This window comes from Camelina sativa, chromosome 13 (assembly GCF_000633955.1).
Source record: "Camelina sativa cultivar DH55 chromosome 13, Cs, whole genome shotgun sequence".
NCBI lineage: Eukaryota > Viridiplantae > Streptophyta > Magnoliopsida > Brassicales > Brassicaceae > Camelina > Camelina sativa.
The window spans coordinates 4,087,810-4,112,536 of record NC_025697.1 but is presented as its reverse complement, the minus strand read 5'-3'; the positions used below and the strand labels follow the sequence as shown (position 1 = coordinate 4,112,536).

The window sequence follows — 24,727 nt, the reverse complement described above, 5'->3', positions numbered from 1 at the left end:
GATCTTGAATCTGATACTTGTTTGAGTTATTAGTTATATCTGCTTTTGCTGATAGTAGCTTGGCTTTTGATTTTTGGATCCTTTTGATTTTGCTAACGTTTCAGTTTAGTCCAGCTTAGTCCTTTTGATAGTGTTTCCAGTAATTCTAGTTTCTGAGTTTTGTTGGTGAGGTTTGATACTTTGATCGGATTGAGAAGCACCCGTTTTACTCTTTGTCTCTCTGTCTCTTTCTAAAGCTCTAAGTTTGTAAATTTCTGATTGTTTCATTCATATTTCTCATATAGCATTGTTTCTGAAATTTGCATTGTTTAACATCATAAACTTGTAATTCAGGTGTTTGAAGCTGAGCATCATTACTACGGGAAACATTAGACTTTACTTTGGTATCAACACTCTTGCTCTGGTAATCAATCTCTCTCTGTTTTTTACGAGTTCATCATCGAGTCTCTCGTCAGGATCTTGTTAGCCGCCAAGATCTTCTAATACCTTCTGTATTCTACTCNTTGTAAAATCACTGTTAATGTTATCAAAGCTCTAGACTTTATTTGTATGCGTTTGATTCATACCATAAGGATAATGATTCATATAGGTTTTGGTTCAGAAGTGTTACTTATTAATATATTTGTGAAAGATCTTGAATCTGATACTTGTTTGAGTTATTAGTTATATCTGCTTTTGCTGATAGTAGCTTGGCTTTTGATTTTTGGATCCTTTTGATTTTGCTAACGTTTCAGTTTAGTCCAGCTTAGTCCTTTTGATAGTGTTTCCAGTAATTCTAGTTTCTGAGTTTTGTTGGTGAGGTTTGATACTTTGATCGGATTGAGAAGCACCCGTTTTACTCTTTGTCTCTCTGTCTCTTTCTAAAGCTCTAAGTTTGTAAATTTCTGATTGTTTCATTCATATTTCTCATATAGCATTGTTTCTGAAATTTGCATTGTTTAACATCATAAACTTGTAATTCAGGTGTTTGAAGCTGAGCATCATTACTACGGGAAACATTAGACTTTACTTTGGTATCAACACTCTTGCTCTGGTAATCAATCTCTCTCTGTTTTTTACGAGTTCATCATCGAGTCTCTCGTCAGGATCTTGTTAGCCGCCAAGATCTTCTAATACCTTCTGTATTCTACTCTATTCTAATCTGATTTTATGGTATGGTTGTTGTAGGTTATAGCCGCCAATGAGAAATTTCCAGATCATGTGATTAATGCTACTACAAACTACAATGGTGAGCCTCTTACTTCTCTGTAGTTCTTTGCTATTCTTCTCGAGACTCTTGTGTTAGCGTCATTGTGTAATCTATAACATGATCTTGTTTTCGCAGGTCAGGATAATGGATTTGGATACTCAAAACTTGATTGATCAATACAACTTGGCTGATGAAGAACGCTTTGCTGATGAAGACAACTTTGCTGATGAAGATATGCCGCCAGCAACTCTTGGTGAGATTGAGACCGTACCTCAGGAAGCTGCTTCTTCTAGGACTGAACAAGGTACAAGTAGTTCAAACCATTCTAGTAGACGTCATGCTAAATGTTGGAAGAACTTTACACTAGGAAAGAAATATGTTGATGGACCTAAGGCTGGTAAACATGATGTTACATGCAAACATTGTAAGAGAAATTATTGTTTGAATTTGAGTCGAAATGGTACTAACACCATGAATCGCCATATGCGATCTTGTTCAAAGACTCCTGGGAGTACACCTAGCATTAATAAGAAGCTGGATATGATGGTATTTAGAGAAAAAATTGCAATGGCTTTAATTCAGCATAATCTTCCATATTCGTTTGTTGAATATGAAAAGATTAGGGAGGCTTTTACTTATGCTAATCCTTCTATAGAGTTTTGGAGTAGAAATACCGCAGCATCAGATTGTTTCAAGATTTTTGAGATGGAGAAAAGTAAGCTTAAGACAGTTTTAAGTAGAGTTCCAGGTAGAATTTGTTTGACAACTGATCTTTGGAGAGCTTTAACCATTGAAGGTTATATTTGCTTAACAGCTCACTATGTTGATGTGGATTGGGTTTTGAAAACAAAGATCATATCCTTTAGTGCTTTCCCCCCTCCACATACGGGTGTAGCTATAGCAATGAAGATAAGTGAGTTGTTGAAAGATTGGGGAATAGAGAAGAAAGTTTTTACTATAACAGTAGATAACGCTTCTGCAAATGATAGCATGCAAGGTATTTTGAAGAGAAAGCTACAAAAAGATTTGGTTTGCAATGGGGAATTTTTTCATGTGAGGTGTTCATCGCACATACTAAATTTGATTGTGCAAGATGGTTTGGATGTGATTAGTGGAGCTTTGGATAAGATTAGGGATAGTGTCAAGTATGTGAGGGGGTCTCAGACTAGAGAAAATTTGTTTCAAAATTGTATGGAAACAGTTGGAATTCAAGCTGAAGCAGGTCTGATATCAGATGTTGCAACTCGTTGGAACTCCACTCATTTGATGCTCTCTAGAGAAATACAGTTTAAAGATGCCTTATGCAACCTTGCAGAGGTTGATAAGAGTTATAAGAGTTTGCCATCAGATTTGGAATGGGAGAGAGCATAATTGATATGTGAACTTTTGCAACCGTTTGCTGAGCTTACAAAGATGATTTCTGGTTCATCATATCCGACAATGAGGTAGAGTCACAAGAGGAGGCAGTGAAATGCATTTAGGGTTTGAGTCTGATGCACTTGGGTTGAGATCGTCTCGGAGACACACCACACCCTTCTTTAGGGTAGCGACCCATCCTTGGGATGCTCCGACTATTGATTTTGCCTTTAGCAACTCACTAGGGATATTCTGTTTAGGAACAAAAAATTCATGGCTGGAAAGATCGAGATAGTCTATGTCATCATTTCCAAAAGGATCTTTGCCGAAGACCAAACAGGGTGCAATACGGTCTAGGGAAGATGAAAACAAACACAAAAAGAGAAGAAAGATCGATCTCACAACCAAATTAAAAGTAAATAATTTATATACCAAAACATTAAAGAGATCAACAAAAAGGAACAAAGAAGTTGTCTCTCTCTCTCTCTTCTTATACTTACTTGAGAATTTTTCTGAGGAGAGAGCTTGGAGAGAAACTGAGACATTTTGCTTATCCGCTGGTGATCTTGATTTGCTTCAGTAAACTGAGTTTTTGTTGTCAACAAAGCGTGCTCACCAAGGATGGTTATAACTAGACCACGGTTTTAAAATATTTTCGTAGATTTTAAAATTTTTGTGGATTATTTCAAAGATCATTATTGAAAGATTTTTATTGGTGGTTTGGTAAGATTTCAATAGATTTTTGTGGATTTGATCAACCAAAGTGCCAAGACTGAATTTGGAATAACCAAATACATTGGGAAAGTGGTGGCGCTTACGGGGTTGGACCACCTAACTACACACAAGGTGGTCAGTATGGTGTCTGTGGAAGAGTTCAGAACCTAATGGGTGGTAATAGAAACCAGCAATACGGATGGCAACAGTAAAAAGATCTAAAGATTTGTTGCCCCTGTCAGGCTGATGATGTATTACACTTAATTGATACTAGTAAGAATAGATTAATATAAGAAATTGAATCTCTCCTTCACACTTTTTAATTGTCTTTTTTTCATTAGCCACACATTATGTAGTAATGTCAAGATGGAGATTGACAGTGTATGTTGTCACTGCCAGCCCAACCAATTTTGCTGCCTAAAGCAAATTTTTTTTTTTCCCATTAACAAACATTAGAAAAAAAAGTTACAAAAGCTGCTACACAAAGGTTCGAACTCTTAACACTGAAGGAGAATAAAGGCATACCCAATCACTATACCAGCACAAGTTTTTGAAAATTGATGCTCCTTAAATTGCTAATATAATCTGGCGCCTAAAGCCCTTGCTTTACGGGCTTTAGGTCAGGGCCGGCACTGATGTTGTAAACCGAAAATGAGCAATGAGAACAGAGCAAAACATTGTCATTCTTCTTCTTATGCATTCACACATTATTACACAACTCTATATTGAAAACAAAACCTTTCCAAAGAAAACTAGAGTCTCCACATAAAAAATCTCTTTCCTCATACCAGGATTTATTTGTTCCATCATATTATGAATCTTTTGTTTTTAAAAATCTTCCTATACTGTTGCTGTCAAACTTGTATATTTTTAAAATTGATTTAACACGAACAACCACCTCGTTGTTGCTCCCCTTGAGACGCATTGGTCGAAGTCTTTAGGTTCACATCAACCATATCTTCTTGTTTCGTTGAAGAAAGTGTTTCCATTCCTGGTAATGCAGCTGCAATCTTGCGGAACAGTGGCTGCAAGTTACCAAAACAAGACCAGAACAAGCGTTATTCCAAGAAATCTCAAGATCTTAAACGAGTCATGAGGATAGAGTTGCATCATCTCTCACCTTGATGTTAAATCCTGCTTTTGCGCTGGTCTCTATGAATATAACGCCATAATCACGAGCTTTGTTATCCCCTTCCTCTATTGACACTTGCCTGTCAAATGGAAAATGTCAATTAACTTGATGATAGCTAAATGGAAAAAAAGATTCCATGTCTCATCAAAAAGTGTTTCCTTACCTTTTGTCAACGAGATCAGTTTTGTTACCAACCAGAACAATGATGACATCGCTACCTCTCTCTGTACGAACATCCTCAATCCACTTCGAGGTGTTCAAGAATGACTGCCTATCTGTACATTAGAAAAAACCGTATATAACAAGATGAGACCTTAACACAGCATATATCCTTGCAAAGTCAATGAGAAACTTTTCATGGTAAAGCTGAAAGAAAGAAAAAAATTATCACAAGAAGCCTTACTTGCAACATCGTAGACAATAACAGCAACAGAAGAATCTCTGATATAACTTGGTATCAGACTTCGAAACCTCTCCTGTCCTGCAGTATCCCTGCAAAAACATTATATAAACTTGAAACCTCAATGACAGCACAGCAAAATGATTTAAATTGACCTATAAACTAAAAGAAATGAAACATCACAAAATAACATGGATGATGCACAATGAATGCTACTTTGATGATCATTCAGCCATTGTACCAAAGAAAAAAACAAAATGATTAAGGTCAAGATCTTAGACCAAAAGATAGGAGGGTATGAATAATACCATAGTTGCAAACGAATAGTCCTATCCTCAAGGTACATTGTCTTGGACAAAAAATCAATACCAATGGTTGCCTGCAAAAATTCTCCCACAATAACATAAGAAAACAAAACAAGAGATCTAATTAACAATGCCCTGGTGGCATTATATATAACCAAATCTGCCATAAGTTTATTGCAATCTTGAATCTGATCTACTCATTACAGCAAATAGGATTGTGGATCTCATGGATTGATCAAGGGGAAGGGGGATGGGATGATCAAACCTGATAAGTGGTATCGAATTTGTCGTACATGAAACGAGTGATGATGCTGGTCTTGCCAACGGATTGATCTCCAAGGAAGACGAGCTTGTACTTGGCTAAAGGTGACACACTCGCCATTTTTTTGCCGATTGGAGATGATCTTTCACCGTAAAGTTTTGAGCTTTAGATCTGACTTTTTTGCGGTTTCTCAGGTAAAGGTTTGATTTTGACGCGTTTATATGCCTACACCAATGTAACCGCCACCCACTAAAATTTACCATTCATTTAAAAAAAAAAACTGTTAAAAAAATTAGTTGTACATTTAATTTAATTGCATTTTTTATTTTTACTTAAAGAAAAATTAATTGCCTAATTTTAGCAAATTTATCAACAAAATCGTTTGCACATGACTTCTACATAATTTGTTAAGAAAGACACCGTTTTACTCTTAAATAAAGAAAAGGAAACGTTTAATTCACACAAAGCAAGTAATTACGATAGTGATATATCTTTAAACGACGCCGAATAGATCGAATGAAACCAATTTAAGACTACACCAACGTCCAACGATTCACTCACCAAACTAAGAACTGCTAGTCATGTGTCATCACATATAAGATGGAGATTACCCAGACCAGTAGATTATGGCGAATGACACAGACATATCATATTCATTGACAGAACATTCTCTCTACGTACAAAGAATTAAGCGGTCCAAATCTTCCACAACTGCTTCTCTCAATGTATACCCTGGGTATATAGATAAGAGCCACACACTCTCTTTTCGCATTTACTCTCCTATTTTGTCCCCACTCTGTTGTTACATTTTTGTATATAAGGCAACATATTCATCTCTATCCGGACATATTATAGGCACACTTCTAGCTAGTTTTAGATTACTCGATTTTCTTTGTTTTGCAGATCATAGAGAATGAATCCAGCATCTGCAGGCCAGCGGAAGAGCTCTGGAGATGCTACTGATGCTGATCCAATATGTAACAAAAGCATGATAGTTCCAAAAATAGTTGACGTTGCATTAGCTAACAGCTTCGAGAGGAAAGACCGTTCCTGGTATGCAATCTTTTGATGGTTATATAAGGTAGTGCAGAGCAAAGAATCAGTACTACTAAAGGTTTAGCTTAAGCTAATGAACTTTTTTTTCTTTTTTTGCAGGTATGTTAAATCTCAAATCCCTACTGATCTGTCTATTCAAGTTGACGATATTACCTTCAAAGCACACAAGGTAATATTTTTATCAGAAAAAGCAAGATGATGTACATTAGCCTTTATAGTCTTCAAGTGTGTGTATATATATACATGAGTTTAGTGATTGACAAAGCAGAATTTGGATAGAGTAACTTGGACTATCACACATGTTATTGTCAGTTTACCACCTTGATTGTATTTTGTGTTCAACAGTTTCCTTTGATCTCCAAATGTGGTTACATAAGCTCTATTGAGCTACAACCTTCAGCTTCTGAGAATGGATATCATCTCAAGCTGAAAAACTTCCCAGGTGGAGCAGATACATTTGAGACCATTCTGAAATTTTGCAACAATCTCCCTCTGGACTTGGATCCTCTCAATGTAGCTCCACTGAGATGTGCATAAGAATACTTGTACATGACTGAAGAATTTGAAGCCGGTAATTTAATCTCCAAGACAGAAGCTTTCATCACTTTTGTAGTATTTGCCTCATGGAGAGATACACTCACAGTTCTGAGATCCTGCGCAAACTTATCTCCGTGGGCTGAAAACCTCCAAATCGTAAGGAGATGCTGTGACTTGCTAGCTTGGAAAGCCTGCAATGATAACACACCAGAAGATGTTGTAGACAGCGATGAAAGATGTTTATACAATGATATAGCCACACTTCGAACTGATCACTTCATGAGGGTTATAACAACTATGAAAGCAAGACGAGCCAAGCCAGAGGTTACAGGTAAGATCATCATGAAGTATGCAGAGAACTGGTTGCCGCTAATCGATGATGACTTGGAAGGAGTAAGGGGTTACGGGTTAGGAAAGAATGAATTGCAGTTCAGTGTGAAGAGAGAAAGAATGGAGGAAAGCAGCAGCTTAGGATGTCAAGAACATAAAGAAGCTATTGAAAGCTTAGTCAGTGCACTTCCTCCACAATATGGAGCAGTGTCATGCCACTTTCTATTAAAGATTCTGAAAACAGCAATTGTTTACTCTGCATCACCAGCTTTAATATCTGATCTTGAGAAACGGGTCGGCATGGCTTTGGAAGATGCTAATGTATGTGACCTTCTGATTCCTAACTTCAAAAATGAAGATCAGCAGAAAGGAGCCAGGTGAGAAAAAATCTACTCTTGTTTGATTAGCTTTCATATTAACTTCAACTAAAGAAATGTTTAATTTTTTAACGTTGATTTATGCACAGCTCACCTGAGGCATACACTATATACAATGTGGATGTGGTTCACAGGATTTTTGAGTATTTCCTGATGCATGGGCAACAACAACAACAACAAGTACCAGGAAATCCAAACATAACCAAGCTTTTGGACAATTACCTAGCCCAGATTGCGAAAGATCCATGTCTACCGATCACTAAGTTTCAGGTTCTAGCTGAAATGTTGCCGGAGAATGCTTGGAAATGCCATGATGGTCTCTATAGAGCAATTTATATGTTCCTCAAGGTAGTAACAAGCTTTTTCTTCTGATTTCATCTCCAAACAAAAGGTAATGATTTTAATCCTTGTTTCAGACTCATCCTTCACTATCAGAGCACGATAGAAGAAGACTATGCAAGACAATGACCTGTGAGAAACTATCACTTGATGCATGCCTACACGCTGCACAAAATGATCGGTTGCCTCTGAGAACTATTGTCCAGGTATATATGCAATAAAACAGAACAAATCTGTAAGCCTTTCCTGAATTCAAAGAGCAATATAAGTGACTGACATAAAACTAAACATCTTATAATAAACAACAAGATCAATACTCAAGTGCTTTTCACGGAACAAATAAAGATGAGGATGCTGATGCAAGACAAGCAGCTGGAGGCAAAGGAAGAAAATTCTGCCGGTTCTAGAGATGATGAAATCAAGACACTTAAGGAAGAGCTGGAGAATGTGAAGAAGAAGATGGCTGAGCTTCAGAGCGATTACAATGAGCTTCAACAAGAGTATGAATAGCTAAGTAGCAAACAGAAGGGCACACAGAGCTGGGGATTGCGTTGGCAAAAGGTGAAGAAATCGTTCCAAATTAAACGCGAAGACGATGAAACAAGAGACAGGACACGAAGACCAAGTTCCACAACACCAAGAACCAGCTTGAGGAGAAGAATGTCAATGTCATAAATCAATCATAATCTAAGCCAAAATATCTCAACCTAATGTCCAATTATGTATTCACAGTGTTTTAAAGACTGTGACACAATATTCTGGTGATGTACTCTGGTTATTCCAATGTCAATTGAAGAAAACAAAATCAAACTAATTAACTTCCCTATTGCAGACTCAAGGAATCTTAAATGCATAGGAGAAGTAGAGCTGGTTCTAGGCTCTAGCATTCAAGAAGTCAGAGTTAGATCATAACACATATATATATATTCAGTGTTGTGAATTCAGAAAATATTTTGCTTTACTTGGAAAGCAACAACTTCAGAAAGCTCTATGTATTCAGTATTAGCTTTTAATTCGCCTCCTCTTTAGCTACACACTAACTTATCCCTACTCTCTAACACAGTATAAAACAGCTATTAATTTCTACAAATCATGATTTCAGCATCGTTTGACGGTTCATAAATTCTGTAGGAAGAAAAGAATCAAAATAAATATTGGAGAGATTAGAAAGATCACATTACTTTTTTAAAATACGAGTCATGGAAACAAAGAGGGACCACCATGGTCAGATGATGCTGTTTTACAAATGTTAAGCAAAATCCAAAAGACAAAACTTGGTCCACCAACAAAACATAGCAACAACCAAGTTTAGATAGAATAGGGAGGAATCCAGTGAGGGATGAATGGTCCATCTTTGGGTTTTTCAAATTCACGGCATTTTTTGGTGCGGAGATCGTAAACAGCAAAGTCATGAGAGGAGAAGATGTAGATGGCATTAGGCTGCAAACCAGGGCACGAGCTGGCCTCAACGCAGAAAGGATGACTGTTTGATAGGAAGATGCAGATATCTCCAATGTCCTCAGTGTAACACATGTATTTGCTATCAATCGTCTCCTCCTCTCTAAACACCATGAATCTCGGGTCTCTGTGCTCCAATGGAGAGTCATAAGAGTACCTACGAGACACACACACGCACAATGTTACAAAGAGTCCTACCATTGGCCATCAACAAGGACTGTGTTACAAAGGGTAAGAGTGCTATTACCATTGGACAAGGAAACGTTCGCCTGAGGAAGACTCCACCCAGTGTTCTGCCCTGGAATATGATCTGAACAGCTCGAACTCGGACATTGAAAACTCAGGAAGGTCACGAAACAGTAGCTCACGGACGTTGAGGTTGCCATGGAGGTCGAATGAACACAAGCAGTTGCCTCCAGGACCAGGTAAGTAAAAACATTGGTCTGTTTTGGAATAAGCCAGATTTGACTTGTCCAAGCAGGTAAAAGGAAGTTCGAAATGAGTCCACGGGAGGTCACGACCGTGTCTATAGACACCAATCTCACTACCCGGTAACTTGATAGCAACTACAAAGTCTTCTTCTTCAGAAGGAGAATCAGAGGACATTGCCACATTCCTCACGAATTCGATTTTGTTTTGATCGAAAGGCAGAGTTAGTCAGTGAAGGTAAAGGAATCACCTTTGGGTTTGATTTGTATGCCAAAGGGTTTAAGAAATCGCTAACACGTAAAACCTCATTCACTCGTGTCGTAGAAAATTCCCCATCCTTGTGAGCTTCCAACCAGACTTGAGTTAAGGAGGTCTTTAGGGACTGATTTGTCTCGTACAGTAAATAGCTTCTCCCTCGCTGGATCAAACAAGAGTCCATCTGCCTTGTGGTAAACATCAAGTAAGGGTTTTTCGTGGTCGTTGAAGATGAACACCAACGAAAGCTGCTTCCTTTCATCTGTCAAAATAAAAAGCAGAGAGATTAGAACCACAAAGAGCAAAACTACACTACAGAGAACAAAAAAAAAAGAACAAACTTTGACAGGAATCAGAATCATACCACATTGTTAAGTGGAGAAAGCTTAGAGAATCTGAGGAGGCGAGACATGATTCAAGTAACACAACGAGAAAGAGAAACCCTAATAAATTTCCAAGTGTCACTCTCTCTGTCGACTCTCCTCGTTCATCTTCTCCTTTTATACAGAGAGCCATTTTTAGGGTTTGATTTGGGTGAGCGTGAGTGCAATTAAGTTAAGCTATAAGCTCACTCTAATCATCTGATTTACTCCATTAACAGACAATAATAAGCTTGCTTATGGATGAGCATAAACTCGGGGATGGGACATATCAAAACGACATCGTTTGTAAGGATACTGTATCTTTCTCTCCTCGAGAATCCGGCGAGTCTCGTGAGTCGTGTGACACTTGGAAATAGAATCTTTTTGCGAAATCAAAACAAGTCAAAGGCAAATTAGGGTAAAGTTAAAAACCGAATCTTTTTTTTCTTTGGGAATAAAAATACAATTAATTGACAGAATCAACGGTCCTGATTGAATTTGGAAACCCATCTTATAAAGATTGCATCTTTTTTAGTTGTGTCACAGCATCCATTTCTCAGAAGCCGTTGTGTTCTCTTGTTGCCGCCACCACCATCATCACCATGTGTGGGATTCTTGCTGTGTTAGGCTGCGCCGATAACTCTCAGGCAAAACGTTCCCGTATCATCGAACTCTCTCGCAGGTACTCTCTCAAATCAAACCATTTCTTTGTTTGTTTTTTTTCCCGATCTCGTTGGTTTTGTTTTTGGCTGCGCAATGTTCTAAAGGGTATTGTTTTGGATGATAAAAGTTTCCAGCTTTCTGGTAAAGTGAGTTGATTTTTGTTAAAAGAAGATCTTTTTTTACTTGATTTATATTTTGTATTGGTCAAAATTGATTGAATGGCTAAAACTGAAGGTATAATAATCTGTTGAAATGTTATTGTAGATTGAGGCATAGAGGTCCTGATTGGAGTGGGCTACATTGTTTTGAGGATTGTTATGTGGCTCATGAGCGTTTGGCAATCGTTGACCCCATTTCTGGAGACCAACCACTCTATAACGGAGACAAGACCATTGTTGTCACGGTAATTTTTGTTCTAAATTGCTCAGAGGAACTGGGATTAGTGGATATAGATTCCATTGACATTACACATAACGAAAGGAAATCATGAGTCAAACCTCAAACTTTATGAGGATTTATATGATTAAGGGTTTTTTTGTTTTGTTTTGTTTGGACTCCTTCCTTGCTTTCAGGTCAATGGAGAGATATACAACCACAAGGCTTTGCGTGAAACTTTGAAGTCTCACCAGTTCCATACCGGCAGTGATTGTGAAGTGATTGCGCATCTTGTAAGTACCCATGAGATTTTATTTCAAGGCTTCCTTTGTTGTTGTGTCTTTTTTTTTGTATTTTTGTGTGAATTCAAGTACAAGAACTGTCACCTGAATCTCTCTTGCCTTATGCTAGTTGAACAGTTTACTGGTTCAAACATTTATCAAATCTGGTTTATATTTTCTTGCTATTGCAGTACGAAGAACATGGAGAGGAATTCGTCGACATGTTGGATGGCATGTTTGCATTTGTGCTTCTTGATACCCGGGACAAAAGTTATATTGCTGTAAGGGATGCCATTGGTGTCAATCCACTCTACATTGGGTGGGGTGTCGATGGTATGTTCACATTCTCTGAGAAATTCACCTCAGTGGATAAGATGATTCTTCTTTTGTCATTGATTACTTATTTTGTTCTTTGACAAAAAAAAAACTATTTTCCACAGGTTCTGTCTGGTTTGCTTCTGAGATGAAAGCACTTATTGATGATTGTGAACAGTTTATGTGCTTTCCTCCGGGCCACATTTATTCAAGTAAACAAGGTTTGCACTTCTTATCAGATCACGTCTATTTTAAAATCAAATAATGACTTTTCTTGGCTGACTCACATTGTAGTGAACACGTTGTCACGGATATCAAAATGGTTTTTAGTTATGGGTTTCTATCATTTAATAAGTTTGTGTGGAACTTCTACTGTTAAGGTTCATGAAACAAACCTTTCTTGCAGGTGGGCTTAGGAGGTGGTACAACCCCCCGTGGTTCTCTGAGTTGGTTCCTTCAACCCCATATGATCCCTTGGTGGTGCGCGATACTTTTGAGAAGGTAAATCTTCCTTAAGATCTTCTCTGAAAAATGCGGATCAGGTTTTGGAACTATGGATGTGATCATTGCTTTGAATTGCAGGCTGTTATAAAACGACTAATGACTGATGTGCCTTTTGGTGTTCTCCTATCTGGAGGATTAGACTCATCCCTTGTTGCTTCAGTAGCGTTACGCCATTTGGAAAAATCAGAAGCTGCTCAGTGGGGTTCAAAGCTGCACACATTTTGTATCGGTTTGAAGGTATTGACCCAATTTCTCAACATGTTTTTACCGTATGCTTTCTATGCTCATCAAGATTTCTAATTCCATCTGTTTCCATTTCAGGGATCCCCGGATCTTAAAGCTGGTAGAGAAGTCGCTGACTATTTAGGAACTCGCCACCACGAGTTACACTTTACAGTTCAGGTAAAGTTTGTTATTTTGCATCTACAAGAGTATTGAGTGTGAAGATTTGTTTCTGTGATTGATTGTTTATGTCTTCTTCTAATGATAATATCAGGACGGTATAGATGCCATAGAAGAAGTCATATACCATGTTGAGACCTATGACGTGACTACTATAAGAGCCAGCACTCCAATGTTTCTTATGTCGAGAAAAGTCAAGTCGCTTGGTGTAAAGATGGTTCTTTCTGGGGAAGGCTCTGATGAAATATTTGGAGGATATTTGTACTTCCACAAAGCACCCAACAAGAAGGAATTTCACGAGGAAACATGCCGAAAGGTAGTGCTCTAGACCAGGACTTCTTGTTTTATTCTTCCTTGCTCTGCTTTTTGTAACTTGTGAATCTTGTTTGTGTGGTTTATAGATCAAAGCTCTTCATCAATATGATTGCTTGAGGGCTAACAAATCAACTTCTGCATGGGGTGTTGAGGCTCGTGTACCTTTCCTCGATAAAGAATTTATAAATGTCGCCATGAGCATCGATCCAGAGTGGAAGATGGTAGGTGGCATCTTTCTTATACTTTCCTTTTCATCTTTCTATTACACACCCATTAAAAGAGGAATTTTGATCCGTTCCTTTAAAGGACATTCTAGTTTGAGTTGATTGTTTCATACCTTTATTTTATCACATATTAATGATCTCAAGTTTCAAAATTGGTGATAAATATGGTGTAAACTATAAATGCAGATAAGGCCTGATCTCGGAAGGATCGAGAAATGGGTGTTACGCAATGCGTTTGATGATGAGAAAAACCCTTATCTACCAAAGGTTTATTAACAACAACTTTGTGCTTCCTGCAGTCTTGATGAAAAATTTCCAGCTTTGCTAATAACCTCTCGTCTTTTTGGTAAATGTAGCATATTCTATACAGGCAGAAAGAACAGTTCAGTGATGGAGTAGGATACAGCTGGATTGATGGTCTAAAAGATCATGCAAACAAACATGTAAAATAGATGTCTCTTTTTATTCATAGATAGAATCTTAAGTCACAGTTTGATAAAGTGATGTTTTCATATCTCTCTTGGTAAGGTCTCTGACACAATGCTGATGAACGCAAGCTTTGTCTTCCCTGATAACACACCTATGACAAAAGAAGGTTACTACTACAGAACCATCTTTGAAAAGTTCTTCCCTAAGGTAATGATTTCATCCGCATAACTAACTTTGTCGCCTTGATTGTCTTAATCTTTGCTTCTGATATGTTTTTCGTATTATAAAAATGAGCAGAGTGCAGCTAGAGCGACTGTACCAGGAGGTCCAAGTGTGGCATGTAGTACAGCAAAAGCTGTAGAGTGGGACGCAGCTTGGTCACAGAATCTTGATCCGTCAGGTCGTGCGGCTCTTGGAGTTCATGTTGCAGCTTATGAGGAAGAAGATAAAGCCGAAGAAATTCCTCGTCCGGGGAAGGTACAGAAACTAGCAGAGAAGACTGCAGGGGTTGTTTGAGGATTAAGCAAGGGTTAAAGCTACCGTTGAAATCGCGCACTACATATCCTCTTTTGTAGGATTGATGACTGAATAGGCAAATCTTTATTCTTTCCTTCTGGGGTTTTGCAACACTCCATGGAGACTGAGTTGAGTTAGCCCTGAATTGTGTACCTAAGTAATAAGGTGCTGGTGAATTTCTCTTTTTACTGTTACTAGACTATGACTATCCATGAAAGCTTGATGAAACTTGAGATTATTAACGTTGTTTTCATGAATCCGATTCCTTCTACTTATTTTTTTGTTCCTAAGCACAAAGTGTTCTGCTCAGTATTCTTTGTTCAAGTGTGTTCAAGTCTAGATTTGTTCCAATTTCGTCTTGAGAAATTCAAAACTATAATTAAACGGGCTGAGTTGATGTTTGGGTTCGGCCTGTTTAAATTCTCTTTATTGACAGGATCTAATGTTTTGGTTTATAAACCATACAAAGACATGATAATCAAAAAGACTCTGTGGCCCAATGGATAAGGCGCTGGTCTACGAAACCAGAGATTCTGGGTTCGATCCCCAGCAGAGTCGCATTTTTTTTTTTTTTTGGTTCCAGAGCTTATTTTTTGTACTAGGCATTTTGACAGTCAGTGATAACATTCTTTTAGATCGCTTACACAAATTATTTTGTCATACATATATTTATTTTCTTTGACCTTTTTTTTTTTGTTTTAAAATATTGTTATAGCTAGAGACGTTCCTTGCTGATTTGATGATGATAAAGTGTCTCTCTTTAGATATACTACGATGTTAATAAGAAAAAGAAAAAAAGGCGTTGATCTTAGATAAATTGACGTTACGTTTCGTTTTGTCGAGTTTCAGTATTTGGTTGCCAAGAAAATAACTGCTCCTTTAACGTTTTAGCTTAGCACCAACCACGTGAGCCCCTACGTTTTAGGCTTTTAGCCATGCAAAATGTTTGTTTTTTTTTTCTAGAACTTTCCTATATATATATAAAATTATCACTTACAGATACATGCCGATTTATATAGCTAAATATTTTTTCTAAAGGTAATCAAAATATCAAAGTTGTCGCAAACAAAATATATAAGCTCTCCAACTTAGTAACTCATCAAATCGACACGTATACAAAGTTAAAAACTCACTAGATCGTGATATGTGTCAGTTTTAACGATTAAATATCCAAGTTAGTAACTCACCAGATCGTTACACGTTTATGTTTATATATGTTTATATAATCATATATTATGGAAGTGAGTTATTATATAGAAGTTATAAATGTTTATATAATCATAGATTATAGAAGTGAGTATTTATAAACGTCTATGTTTATATAGAAGTGAGTATTTATATGTTTATATTTATAAACGTCTATGTTTATAGAGAAGTGAGTATTTATATGTCTATATAATCATAGATTATAAAATATACAGAAAATTATTAATTCTAAAAAATATAAATACTCACTTCTATATAAACATAGATTGTCTCATATTATTCATCTAACATAATAGTTTATTCAAAACTATTGCTTTCAACATTGTTCTATTGGTCAAAGTTTTTTAATGGGAAGACAAATTTTCTTTATTTTTTAAAAACCAAAATATACTCCTACTTTCTATTTCTTTAGTTTAGAATATGTTGACCCAAAAAAAATTAATATGTTGACCCAAAAAAAATTAATATGTTGACCCAAAAAAAAAAATGGAACATTAATATATGCATCTTCTTTTTCTAATACTGTATTTTAAAATCTATTGTAGTAGTTTTAGATTGTTTTATTTAATTTCTATTTATATCTTTGAATTATTTGAGATTCATATATTACTTATAATTTTCTATTATTTTATTAATTATGTCAAATTAATTTTCTTCTAATTTTTTAACCTTGATTGGTTGGTCATAGACATTTTTTTGGTGCAAACATAATTGATACCATTCGTTCAATTTCAAAAGGAGATAAAGAGGGGAAGGTCATTGACACAAGCCTACAACAAACATAGATAGATTGGAAAAACATAAATCGTTGTTGATAGATCCATGAGAGCTTGAAGTCAGAGACTACATCGTGGTGTATCAAAGAAACTTACATTAATACATTGGGAAATTTAACATTAGTTACTATCATAAGATTTTGTGACATTGGAAAAAGGTCTTTACTTCCATTGGTTGTTGGAGCAAGCCACTTTGAGATAGCTAAAAGATGTGAACATGTTCTCTCCACACGGGAGGAGGGCAGAGCCGAGAAGCTCTCTATAGTGGAGGAGGTTGGAGGCAAGGTTATCTCCTCAAGAGAGAATGGTGAGGGAGGTTGGACGTAAGGTTATCTCCCCAAGGGACGAAGGCGGAGCGAAGGTTTTCTCCATAGTGGAGGAGGTTGGACGCAAGGTTCTCTCCATAAAGAAGGAGGGCAGAACCAAGATTCTCTCTATGGTTAGTCATACACTATTGTGATGTAATTTTTTTTATTCAAAATTTTTTTGGAGCCAACAATTTTAGTGATTAAAGAACTATGCAAAAGTGAAAGGTAAAGAGACATACAATAGTTGGCTTAATTTGTTCATATAGATATTTTCTAAATAGTGGTAAATAATATATTTGTAACATACAATATACCTAGGTGTAAAAAATACACTTTTAATGGTAACATACATAAAAGATCTGTACATATATGGATATAAATCAGTGTATTACAGTATAAAGAAATTAATAAATAATGTACAATAAATTTTAATATATTTTTATTAAATTTTCTTTTATTTACAAAACTTTAAACCCGCACATCGACCAAATCCTTTTCTAGTTATCTTAATAAACTTTAGGATATTAGGTTTCCATTGTGTATGTAAAACATTTAGAAACATTAATATAATCATAACTATACTTTATAACTTTAGAAACTTCACTTTTAATGTATTAAACTTAATTACTAGTTAACCTTATTTTCAATTAATTAAATACATTTTCAGCCTATTTAGATTTTCTTCCTTTTTAATTGATTTACTTAACTTGCCAAAATGGATATGCTTTGATACTTAACTTGTATACAACATAATTACTATTCAACACTATTTTCAATTAATTTCTACCTTGTTCATTAATTAGTGTTGATTTTTCTTTTCCTTTATATTGATTTACTTAAATTGCAGATTCATTTACCAAAATACATATATTATACAAACAATTTTTTAGAGGTCCATTTCATTATTTAAGCAAGACAACCTACCTCATAATCCAGACAACAAAAAAAAAAAAAAAAAAAAAAAAACATACAGAAATTTCATTTTGTTCAAGAATGGCGTCTCTCAAAGTTCCCGCCAATGTTCCTCTTCCTGAAGAAGACGCTGAGCAACTCCAAAAAGCCTTTAAAGGTCTTCCACTCCCTGATCCCTCCCTCTCTCTTTATCTATTCATTAATCAATATTGATTATTTAGAACTCGGATTCCTCTTCTCCGATGGAATCCTCCATTAGTTTGGTTGATGCATGGTGTGTTGTATAGATTCAGTTTGGTTGATGATATGGATTCAATTACTGTGCAACGAATGAATTATGATAAGTAAATTTCTTTTGTTCGAAAACGATTTCGTAATGTTATTAAATATTAAAGATATTAAATTACTCTAATCAACAGAAATATTTTATTAGGACATTGCAGACCTTCAGACCTTATAGAGACTTCTTTTGACAATCTTATTATCTTTTGATGAAACGAGATGGATTATACTTTTTCTAATTAATTATATATGAGTGTATTTCTTTCAATATAACTGATGGGATTATTTCGAACATCAGGACTCTAATTTTCTTTGCTTTAATTGTGATTGTCCAACGCAGGATGGGGAACCAATGAGGGGATGATCATATCAATCTTGGCTCACAGAAATGCAACGCAGCGCAGTTTCATTCGTGCTGCTTATGCTGCTAACTACGATAAGGATCTTCTCAAGGAATTAGACAAAGAGCTTTCCGGTGACTTTGAGGTTTGGTTAAAAAAGAGATCACATCTTTATTAATTTGTCTTTGTCTTTTTTTTTGGGTTGAGTATAGTACTGATCTGTTAAATTATGTTTTTTGGTAAACTAAACAGCGAGCTGTGATGTTGTGGACTTTTGGTCCAGCGGAGAGAGATGCTTATTTGGCTAAAGAATCTACCAAAATGTTCACTAAGGACAACTGGGTTCTTGTCGAAATCGCTTGTACTAGATCCTCTCTTGAGTTTTTCAGTGCCAAGCAAGCATACCAAGCCCGCTACAAGACCTCTCTCGAGGAGGACGTTGCATACCACACATCTGGAGACATTCGAAAGGTATTTATATATAATTAAAATATGAAAATGTTCATGAGATTTCCATCTGATAAATACAATAAAGAACAACATAAAATAATTCATATCTTTTATATACTATAAGATCTCTTACATAATTTATCGATGTAAGATTCCTAACAAACTCAGTACTATGTATCTAATATCTTAACCTTATGGTATAAAAGTTTGTAACATATATGTTTTTGTTTATGCAGCTCTTGCTTCCTCTTGTGAGCACTTTTAGGTACGATGGAGATGAAGTGAACATGACTCTAGCTAGGTCCGAGGCTAAGATACTTCACAAGAAGATGGAGGAGAAGGCTTATGCTGATGACGATCTCATCAGAATCTTGACAACAAGAAGCAAAGCCCAAATCGGCGCAACTCTCAATCACTACAACAACAGTTTCGGAACTTCCATTACCAAATACCTAAAGGAGGATTCGGGAAACGAATACGTTCAACTACTCAAAGCCGTGATCAAATGCTTTACATATCCAGAGAAGTACTTTGAGAAAGTTCTACGTCAAGCCATCAACAAATTGGGGACAGACGAGTGGGGACTTACGAGAGTGGTCACTACACGAGCCGAGGTCGACATGGAGAAGATCAAAGAGGAATATTTGCGCAGAAACAGTGTTCCTCTTGATCGAGCCATCGCTAAAGACACTCATGGCGACTATGAGGATATACTTCTCGCTCTTCTCGGACATGGCCATGCTTGAAACAAACATTTGCAAGTTAAAATAAATAAATAAAGTATCGGTTTATGTTTAATAAAAGAGTTGTGATTGGTCTTGTAACTTGGTTATGTTGAATTATTTATGAATGTTTTCATCTTCGTTTGTCAGTTATGTTCTCTCTTATCAAATAAACACAACAATTTATTTACTCAATAAAAAATAAAGCTAAAACTATATCACAAATCATCATTTACCTATTCAATATAAACTGATGAATCATTTTTTCCTTAAGTCTATTGAAAAGCTAAAAACATACTCAAAACATCTTGTGAAGGCAGATGATGATATTTGATCCAGACAAAGACATAAGGGAAACCCCAAGTACAGCTAAATTTATACCACCGAAGGACGGAAGGCAAAGTTTTATTCGGTACAGAAGCAACCTTGGCAACTACGTTGCATATTATTGGATTCTATTTTCTTTACTTTTGTAATTTCATTTTCTTTAATTTTATGATTAATGACATAATATATTTTTAATAATTATAAAACATATTACACCAATTATAATTAATTAGATAAAGTATAAGTGGACAAATTTTAAGAAAGACATATTTTAAAATTGTTTAAATTACCTATTGTTTAATTACCTATTTAATCCTATATCTAAATTTTTTAAATTCCATTAAATATTAAGCTTTATGACCAAAAAAAATGCAAAACATGATACTTGTTTTTTCATTTCTGTGTGCACTGGATACAGCCTGTAATTGTATTTAATAAAAATTTCCCCTTTTGCTAATTTACTTAAATTGCTTTGTCTTTTTTAAAACAAAAATGATTAATAACTAAAGAAAGAAAAGAATCTGGGATTTCATTTCACAGTATTTAAGGCAGTGTGCGTTGTCCTCGTCTCACAGTTTCTTCATCTCATTTAGAGGCAGCACAAATAAGAAAAAGAAAAAATATACGGAAGAGAGATACTCTCAGTGGTCAGAGAATGGCGTCTCTCAGAACTCCTGCGACTATTCCTCTTCCTGAAGAAGACTCTGAGCAGCTCCACAAGGCCTTTAAAGGTTTTTCATCTCTCTCCCTTCGTTATGGAAGTAAAAGTTAAAACTAGGCCTTGGTCACCTTTCATGCTTCGATTGAATCTATTTGCTGACTAGTCTGATCTACTGATCTAGCTAGCTTGATGATATGTATATAGGGTTTTCCGAATGCATGATAAGTTATTTCTTTCTATCTACTACTGATCAAAATCATGATTTTGCGATTACAAAACTCCATTGCATGATTCTTTTGCGACGATGCGAAATTCTGACACGTTATGTAATATTTTACTGATTTTTAATTGTTGAAGCGTTTTTCTGACCGTTTGGTTTGTAAGTTGTACCCGACGATTAGACAACTTTTTAGAACAGTTTAACTTGTTGTCTTCCTAATAATATTATAAGATTTTTCCAAATCAAATTTATGTATTTTCTACTAGCGAAGAGTTGTTTTCTTGTGAATTTGTAGATTTTTACAATTGTTCTAAATTTTGGTTTAGTTTAATTGATCAGTTTGGTTACATTGCTGATTAAACTTCGGTTTGAAATTTTAATTTTGTGTGGTGCAGGATGGGGAACCAATGAAGGGATGATCATATCAATCTTGGCTCATAGAAATGCAACACAGCGCAGTTTCATCCGTGCTGTTTATGCTGCTAACTACAACAAAGATCTTCTCAAGGAATTGGACAAAGAGCTGTCCGGTGACTTTGAGGTTTTCAAAGGAAACAAAATTTTTGTAACTTCATCTAATTATTTTGGTTTGAGTATACTATGATTTGCTACTTTGCTTGAAAACAGAGAGCTGTGATGTTGTGGACTCTTGATCCTACGGAGAGAGATGCGTATTTGGCTAAGGAATCTACCCAAATGTTCACCAAGAACATTTGGGTTCTAGTCGAAATCGCGTGTACCAGACCAGCGCTTGAGTTTTTCAAGGCCAAGCAAGCATACCAAGCTCGCTACAGAACCTCTCTCGAAGAGGATGTTTCATACCACACATCTGGAGATGTTCGAAAGGTAGTGATGATCTAACCAAACTGATCTAATGATGGCTGCAATGAGTGAAGTGGTTTGTATACCATGTCAAGATTGAACAGTAATTTTCTAATCATATGTTTGTTGTTTTGTTTTGACCACTTGTGAAAATGCAGCTATTGGTTCCTCTTGTGAGCAGCTTCAGGTACGATGGAAATGCTGATGAGGTCAACGTGAAGGTCGCTAGATCCGAAGCTAAGACACTTCACAAGAAGATAAGTGAGAAGGCTTACACTGATGAAGATCTCATCAGGATCTTGACAACAAGGAGCAAGGCTCAAATCAACGCAACGCTCAATCGCTTCAAGGACAAGTTCGGAAGTTCCATTACCAAGTTTCTGAAGGAAGATTCGAACGATGAATATGTTCAACTACTCAAAACCGCCATCAAATGCTTGACATGTCCAGAGAAGTACTTTGAGAAGGTTCTACGGCGAGCCATCGTCAAGGTGGGAACAGATGAGTGGGCACTTACTAGAGTGGTCACTACACGAGCAGAGGTCGACATGGAGAGGATCAAAGAAGAATACTTACGCAGGAACAGCGTACCTCTTGATCGAGCCATTGCTAATGATACTTCTGGTGACTACAAGGATATGCTTCTCGCTCTTCTTGGACATGGCCATGCTTGAAACAACATCACCGTTTCATTGTCTTTTATAAAACCAGTTGTGATTTGTCTTTTTTTTGTTTTTCATTTTCTTGAACTTTGATCCTTTAGTTTTCTCGTTTTAATTTATTGCATCAACTCATTCGGTTCTTTACATTAGATCTTGATTAAAACTTTCTCGTACAAACTAAATTCCAGCTACCGCACAAGCCACAACAAAAGCCTCATAATCTAAACAATTACATATTCTCCTACACTCTCTACACTCACAAAGATCTTCCACTCTCTGAGTAGTATTCACCAACTTTGAGGCTTGCACTTTTAAAGCTATCTTCAACAAAAGAGGCTTATCACAATCTTCCAAAACCCGATCTTTCGTCTCATCCATCACTACAAATCTCTCTATCTCCATCCCATTTGACTCTATAACCGATCTCCATGAAATCTCTCCTCTACCAACCAGCTCCGATTTAGACCACTTCCTCAAAAACGACGTCGTTTTCCTTCTCCGCAGTTCGAAAACAACGGTTTGTTGCTTCAGTTCTTCAACCGCGGCTTCTTTCCCTTGGCACTCCAGACCGAATGATTGGTTCCAGTTCATGACCTTTTGGTCTGATCTCGAACGGATCTCTGCAGTGTTTAGTTTGATCTTAGTGTTATTCCCTGCATGGAGATAGAACCTAACGAAGAGAGCGGTTGGTGATGACTTGAGCTCTACGTTTCTCGCTTCCACCACTTTAACTTCAAGTTTAAGAGAATGAATGTTTTCACGGTTACCCATTTTCTTGAAAATTTCGAATCAAACCAAGAATTATTTTTTTCTTTTTACCGAGGTAATAACAATTAGAGCGAATTTTAGAGAAATGAAGCCCTATGTGATGAATATGTTGTGCATGAACAAATTCTCACTATTTATATATGTGGAATGTTCGAGGAAAGATTACACTAGATTTTCCACATTGTAGGTAATTAAATATTCTAATCATGTTCATGTGGTTTTATTTTATAATTTAAACTCTTGAGCATCTCAAACGACCAAGGGTCGATTTTAATAATGACTCTTGCCCATAGTTTTGGGAGATAATTAGATAGATACGTAGGATCAGTGGATCACTATATAGAGAATTTTATAATTTACAAAAAGAAAATAAGGTGTACCATTTTGAAGAATTGACCATTACTAGTATACTACATTACATCTCGCGTGGACACATCCAATAGCCGAAAGCTGTTTTGAAATAGAGTCAGCAGAATCATATTAAATAAGAACAATTATTTACTAGATACATTCGATTGCATATATAAAAATGAGTATGGAATTTGACTCAAAAGATATAATTACAAAAAATTATTAGCTACGAATCTTATCCCATGATCAATTGTAGTCATAAAAGATAGACTTGATAACATAAGAAAATGTGCAAGCAGAATAATCTGATCACAATTCATTGTCGATAAAAGTTATATATTAGTATACTACTAATATCTATGAGTATTATTTATTTTTAATACATAATTTTAGTTTCTAAAACAAATCATGTTCAATAAGCATACTCATGGTTAAGCAGAGTTGATTTTAATTTTGAGTTTCTAACTTTCTATCTTAAAATACCATTTTCCTTATGGGAAACTAACTTACAAACCCCCAAAACAATATGTCCACAAAACTTAATTTTAAGTGGTTTTCTCATACTTTTATAATACGAAAGGACAACATTGTATTAGCTCATATCTAGACCCCTGTTTATTAAATCCGTTGGACTTATCCAAAGGACGGAATTTTAAGAACTAAGTGTGCCAATTTGGAAAATATTACTGCCGTTTGCAAAAAGACAGTGTGAAGAGAAGATATCTTCTCAAACCTGACGTAAAAAGGTGAATAGTGAGTGACTTGGTACATATCCTCATTCCACCAATCAAGCTTCACTCTCGTGTCTTCGAAGGTGGATCTTCCAATTTTTTTTTTTTTTCTTTGTCATCTAAATCTTCTATTTCTCAAATCGTCTAGAGCATCTCCAATGGTTTTCTATTTTTTTCTCTATAATAGAGATCTTCTATAATAGAAGTGAATTTTACTCTAATTTACCTTTATTTTCACCTCTAAAATAGAGATTGCTAATTTTTCCTCTATTTATAGAGAAACTCTATCTTATTCTACAAAGGATTCTTCTATAAATAGGGGAGATGTGAGAATAGAGGTAGGTTAGAGTAAAACTCACCTCTATTATAAAGATCTCTATTATAGAAAAAAAAAAATAGGAAAAACCATTGGAGATGGCATAATACTCATAACCCACGAAAATCCCCTTTCTTAGCACAATTTTGTAATGTAGAAACTCTCCCAAAGTCCCAAAAAGTATAGACAATGATCTCCCAATCACAAAAAAAAAATCCTAAAACATTTTTGTAACACAAGAGAAAATGTAATTTATACAAATTGGAACTCATCGTCTCTTGAACAAATTATAAAGTACATAATACACCACACACAAAAAAAAAAAAAAAAAAAAAAAAAAAAAAAAA

At 35.9% G+C, this 24,727-nt stretch overlaps 6 protein-coding genes, 1 non-coding gene and 1 pseudogene across 8 annotated transcripts; 5 read left to right on the top strand and 3 right to left on the bottom strand.

Annotated features, from left to right (window-relative positions):
* Positions 3,914–5,568, bottom strand: LOC104735036 (ras-related protein RABH1e-like). Its single transcript, XM_010454751.1, has 6 exons — positions 5,362–5,568; positions 5,100–5,170; positions 4,795–4,883; positions 4,555–4,666; positions 4,380–4,470; positions 3,914–4,284 (listed from the first exon to the last, which is right to left on the bottom strand). Exons 1-6 carry the CDS (start codon positions 5,476–5,478, stop codon positions 4,141–4,143), a joined length of 624 nt encoding a protein of 207 aa, XP_010453053.1. The 5' UTR covers positions 5,479–5,568; the 3' UTR covers positions 3,914–4,140.
* On the top strand, positions 6,231–8,811 carry LOC104735035 (annotated as a pseudogene).
* On the bottom strand, positions 9,190–10,767 carry LOC104735034. The gene is made up of 3 exons (XM_010454750.2): positions 10,504–10,767; positions 9,703–10,401; positions 9,190–9,612 (listed from the first exon to the last, which is right to left on the bottom strand). The coding sequence occupies exons 2-3, from the start codon at positions 10,059–10,061 to the stop codon at positions 9,306–9,308; spliced, it is 666 nt and encodes a 221-aa protein (XP_010453052.1). The 5' UTR covers positions 10,062–10,401; positions 10,504–10,767; the 3' UTR covers positions 9,190–9,305.
* On the top strand, positions 11,025–14,800 carry LOC104735033 (asparagine synthetase [glutamine-hydrolyzing] 3-like). Of its 2 annotated transcripts, XM_010454749.1 has the most exons (14): positions 11,025–11,183; positions 11,429–11,567; positions 11,737–11,832; positions 12,012–12,153; positions 12,261–12,356; positions 12,542–12,636; positions 12,718–12,876; positions 12,961–13,041; positions 13,136–13,357; positions 13,443–13,577; positions 13,767–13,847; positions 13,937–14,023; positions 14,109–14,216; positions 14,307–14,800. In XM_010454749.1, exons 1-14 carry the CDS (start codon positions 11,104–11,106, stop codon positions 14,523–14,525), a joined length of 1,740 nt encoding a protein of 579 aa, XP_010453051.1. In that variant the 5' UTR covers positions 11,025–11,103; the 3' UTR covers positions 14,526–14,800. The 2 variants fall into 2 exon arrangements, with proteins under 2 accessions (XP_010453051.1, XP_019089884.1); XM_019234339.1 differs by lacking the exon at positions 13,937–14,023.
* TRNAR-ACG lies at positions 15,011–15,083 on the top strand. The gene has a single exon. It is a non-coding gene; the product is annotated as a tRNA-Arg (tRNA).
* On the top strand, positions 17,717–19,675 carry LOC104735032 (annexin D7). The gene is made up of 4 exons (XM_010454748.2): positions 17,717–17,884; positions 18,350–18,495; positions 18,603–18,821; positions 19,037–19,675. Exons 1-4 carry the CDS (start codon positions 17,809–17,811, stop codon positions 19,544–19,546), a joined length of 951 nt encoding a protein of 316 aa, XP_010453050.1. The 5' UTR covers positions 17,717–17,808; the 3' UTR covers positions 19,547–19,675.
* Positions 20,390–22,354, top strand: LOC104735030 (annexin D6-like). Its single transcript, XM_010454745.2, has 4 exons — positions 20,390–20,580; positions 21,126–21,271; positions 21,358–21,576; positions 21,711–22,354. Exons 1-4 carry the CDS (start codon positions 20,505–20,507, stop codon positions 22,224–22,226), a joined length of 957 nt encoding a protein of 318 aa, XP_010453047.1. The 5' UTR covers positions 20,390–20,504; the 3' UTR covers positions 22,227–22,354.
* Positions 22,278–23,099, bottom strand: LOC104735031. The gene has a single exon (XM_010454746.1). The coding sequence runs from the start codon at positions 22,983–22,985 to the stop codon at positions 22,392–22,394; it is 594 nt and encodes a 197-aa protein (XP_010453048.1). The 5' UTR covers positions 22,986–23,099; the 3' UTR covers positions 22,278–22,391.

Excerpts from the sequence above, each read along its gene's own strand:
- LOC104735036 (XM_010454751.1), bottom strand. The coding sequence starts at position 5,478 with ATGGCGAGTGTGTCACCTTTAGCCAAGTACAAGCTCGTCTTCCTTGGA. Across the intron at positions 5,171-5,361 it reads AATTCGATACCACTTATCAG|GCAACCATTGGTATTGATTT; the intron begins GTTTGATCATCC and ends GAATTTTTGCAG. Across the intron at positions 4,471-4,554 it reads ACTGATCTCGTTGACAAAAG|GCAAGTGTCAATAGAGGAAG; the intron begins GTAAGGAAACAC and ends TCCATTTGACAG.
- LOC104735034 (XM_010454750.2), bottom strand. The coding sequence starts at position 10,061 with ATGTCCTCTGATTCTCCTTCTGAAGAAGAAGACTTTGTAGTTGCTATC. Across the intron at positions 9,613-9,702 it reads GAACGTTTCCTTGTCCAATG|GTACTCTTATGACTCTCCAT; the intron begins GTAATAGCACTC and ends TGTGTCTCGTAG.
- LOC104735033 (XM_010454749.1), top strand. The coding sequence starts at position 11,104 with ATGTGTGGGATTCTTGCTGTGTTAGGCTGCGCCGATAACTCTCAGGCA. Across the intron at positions 11,184-11,428 it reads ATCATCGAACTCTCTCGCAG|ATTGAGGCATAGAGGTCCTG; the intron begins GTACTCTCTCAA and ends ATGTTATTGTAG. Across the intron at positions 14,217-14,306 it reads TTGAAAAGTTCTTCCCTAAG|AGTGCAGCTAGAGCGACTGT; the intron begins GTAATGATTTCA and ends AAAAATGAGCAG.
- LOC104735032 (XM_010454748.2), top strand. The coding sequence starts at position 17,809 with ATGGCGTCTCTCAAAGTTCCCGCCAATGTTCCTCTTCCTGAAGAAGAC. Across the intron at positions 18,496-18,602 it reads AGCTTTCCGGTGACTTTGAG|CGAGCTGTGATGTTGTGGAC; the intron begins GTTTGGTTAAAA and ends TAAACTAAACAG. Across the intron at positions 18,822-19,036 it reads CATCTGGAGACATTCGAAAG|CTCTTGCTTCCTCTTGTGAG; the intron begins GTATTTATATAT and ends TTGTTTATGCAG.
- LOC104735030 (XM_010454745.2), top strand. The coding sequence starts at position 20,505 with ATGGCGTCTCTCAGAACTCCTGCGACTATTCCTCTTCCTGAAGAAGAC. Across the intron at positions 20,581-21,125 it reads GCTCCACAAGGCCTTTAAAG|GATGGGGAACCAATGAAGGG; the intron begins GTTTTTCATCTC and ends TGTGTGGTGCAG. Across the intron at positions 21,577-21,710 it reads CATCTGGAGATGTTCGAAAG|CTATTGGTTCCTCTTGTGAG; the intron begins GTAGTGATGATC and ends GTGAAAATGCAG.
- LOC104735031 (XM_010454746.1), bottom strand. The coding sequence starts at position 22,985 with ATGGGTAACCGTGAAAACATTCATTCTCTTAAACTTGAAGTTAAAGTG.